This window comes from Poecilia latipinna, unplaced genomic scaffold (assembly GCF_001443285.1).
Source record: "Poecilia latipinna isolate Pla-1442-1.1 unplaced genomic scaffold, P_latipinna-1.0 Scaffold73, whole genome shotgun sequence".
Lineage (NCBI taxonomy): Eukaryota > Metazoa > Chordata > Actinopteri > Cyprinodontiformes > Poeciliidae > Poecilia > Poecilia latipinna.
Genome location: NW_015112689.1, coordinates 280094 through 281427, shown reverse-complemented (window position 1 = coordinate 281427; position 1334 = coordinate 280094). Strand labels below are relative to the sequence as shown.

Here is a 1334-nt window from a genome sequence, read left to right as displayed (position 1 = left end):
TGAGGGCACGAATCACACCAACATTGATATTACACACCAGCTAGCTACATGGCTAAAGCTAAAGCTCAGACCGTTTTTGTTGCTGCCATCGCGGCTACGGGAGACGCATTAAGGTGCTTAGTTCATTCACAACACTGTTCGGCTGCCTTCAGAGACAGACAGGAAGTATATCCCGGTCTGTCCCTGAACAGGCGGAGACAAACTGTTCAGGGACAGTCCTCCAGCTAACAGCTGGAGGTTTGTCCAGCTGTCAGCCGCCTACCAGCTTCCTACAGTTTGAACCGGTTAGCGGGGAAACGACACCACCAAGACAACAGAGATTATGGGACAACAGGAACAGGAGGTCCCACTCGGATATTATTTTCAGTATCGCCCCCACCTGCGACCCTCTTCCTATTAATTTGTTGCCTTCGGAAAGAAATAATTACGTCAGATGTAAGCAATTTACGACCGCTTGAGGAAATTTTTGAGAAGTGGAAGTATTTCAATTTTATGATCACTATGAGTAAGGCAAGGGATGTATAGGAGGGAAAAACATTTGCTTTAGTTTGGATTTGTTGAAGTCTAAAATAAGAAAATATATATTGCCAACGATTTTGCCAATGAATTTTAACTTTTCCCATAAGAACAGTGGCGGCTGGTGGTGACATTTTAAGTGTGGGTATCTTTTTTTTAAAATTCCAATAAGAGACGCATCCAATATGAAAAATAAGAACATACCAAAGACCAAGCTTGCATAGAGCCTCTGCAGTTGTCCAAAAATACTTCCCCAATACTCCTGGACAAAATCACACTAATAAAATGAAACAACATACGATATGTTTTTATATGACGCCTACCTGCGCTTATTTAAAGAGAAGCTCACTCTGACGACTGTACTGGGACGCAAAAAGGTTAAATAATCCACTTCGCTTAGGCTAATATTGCTCGCCATCGCACTTACTCGGTCTACGCCAAACCACGCCCACACACACTCGAGCTCGAGGCAAGTCCATCATGATTGGATGAGTCCTGTGGTCGCGGCAAACCGAGGGGGCGTGGCTAGACGCCTGCCAATCATTCTGAGCCGTGAAAGACAGTTACGCTGAATGAGGCTGTCAGAAGTTAGCCCTTTGGAAAGACCCCAGGTTTGACACCAATTTTGTTGAAAATTTAACAAAATGTGATACATTATTTCTAAAATATATTTATTTTTAAGTAGGTATTTTTAAGTTGTTGATTTTAACAACTTTATTGTAAATGTCAGGGAGGGCTTAGTCCTACTAGCCCACTTATATTATACCAGCCGTCCATATTTCACACTTGTAATATTGTTCTTATATATATATATATAT

General features: G+C 41.8%; 2 protein-coding genes across 6 annotated transcripts in view; one reads left to right on the top strand and one right to left on the bottom strand.

Moving 5' to 3' along the window:
* The window catches only part of LOC106935818 (transmembrane protein 62-like), a 29572-nt gene extending 28622 nt beyond the window's left edge, over positions 1-950 (bottom strand). The window contains exon 1 of one of the 2 annotated variants that reach the window (XM_015016510.1): positions 840-950. In XM_015016510.1, the coding sequence (XP_014871996.1) occupies positions 840-934 (95 nt within the window). In that variant the 5' untranslated portion in view covers positions 935-950. Of the gene's footprint in view, positions 1-720; positions 738-839 lie in introns of those variants that run through there. The other variant, XM_015016534.1, reaches the window with a different exon arrangement.
* Positions 1-1334, top strand: part of ttbk2a (tau tubulin kinase 2a) — a 36263-nt gene that overhangs the window by 10068 nt on the left and 24861 nt on the right. The window lies entirely within an intron of this gene.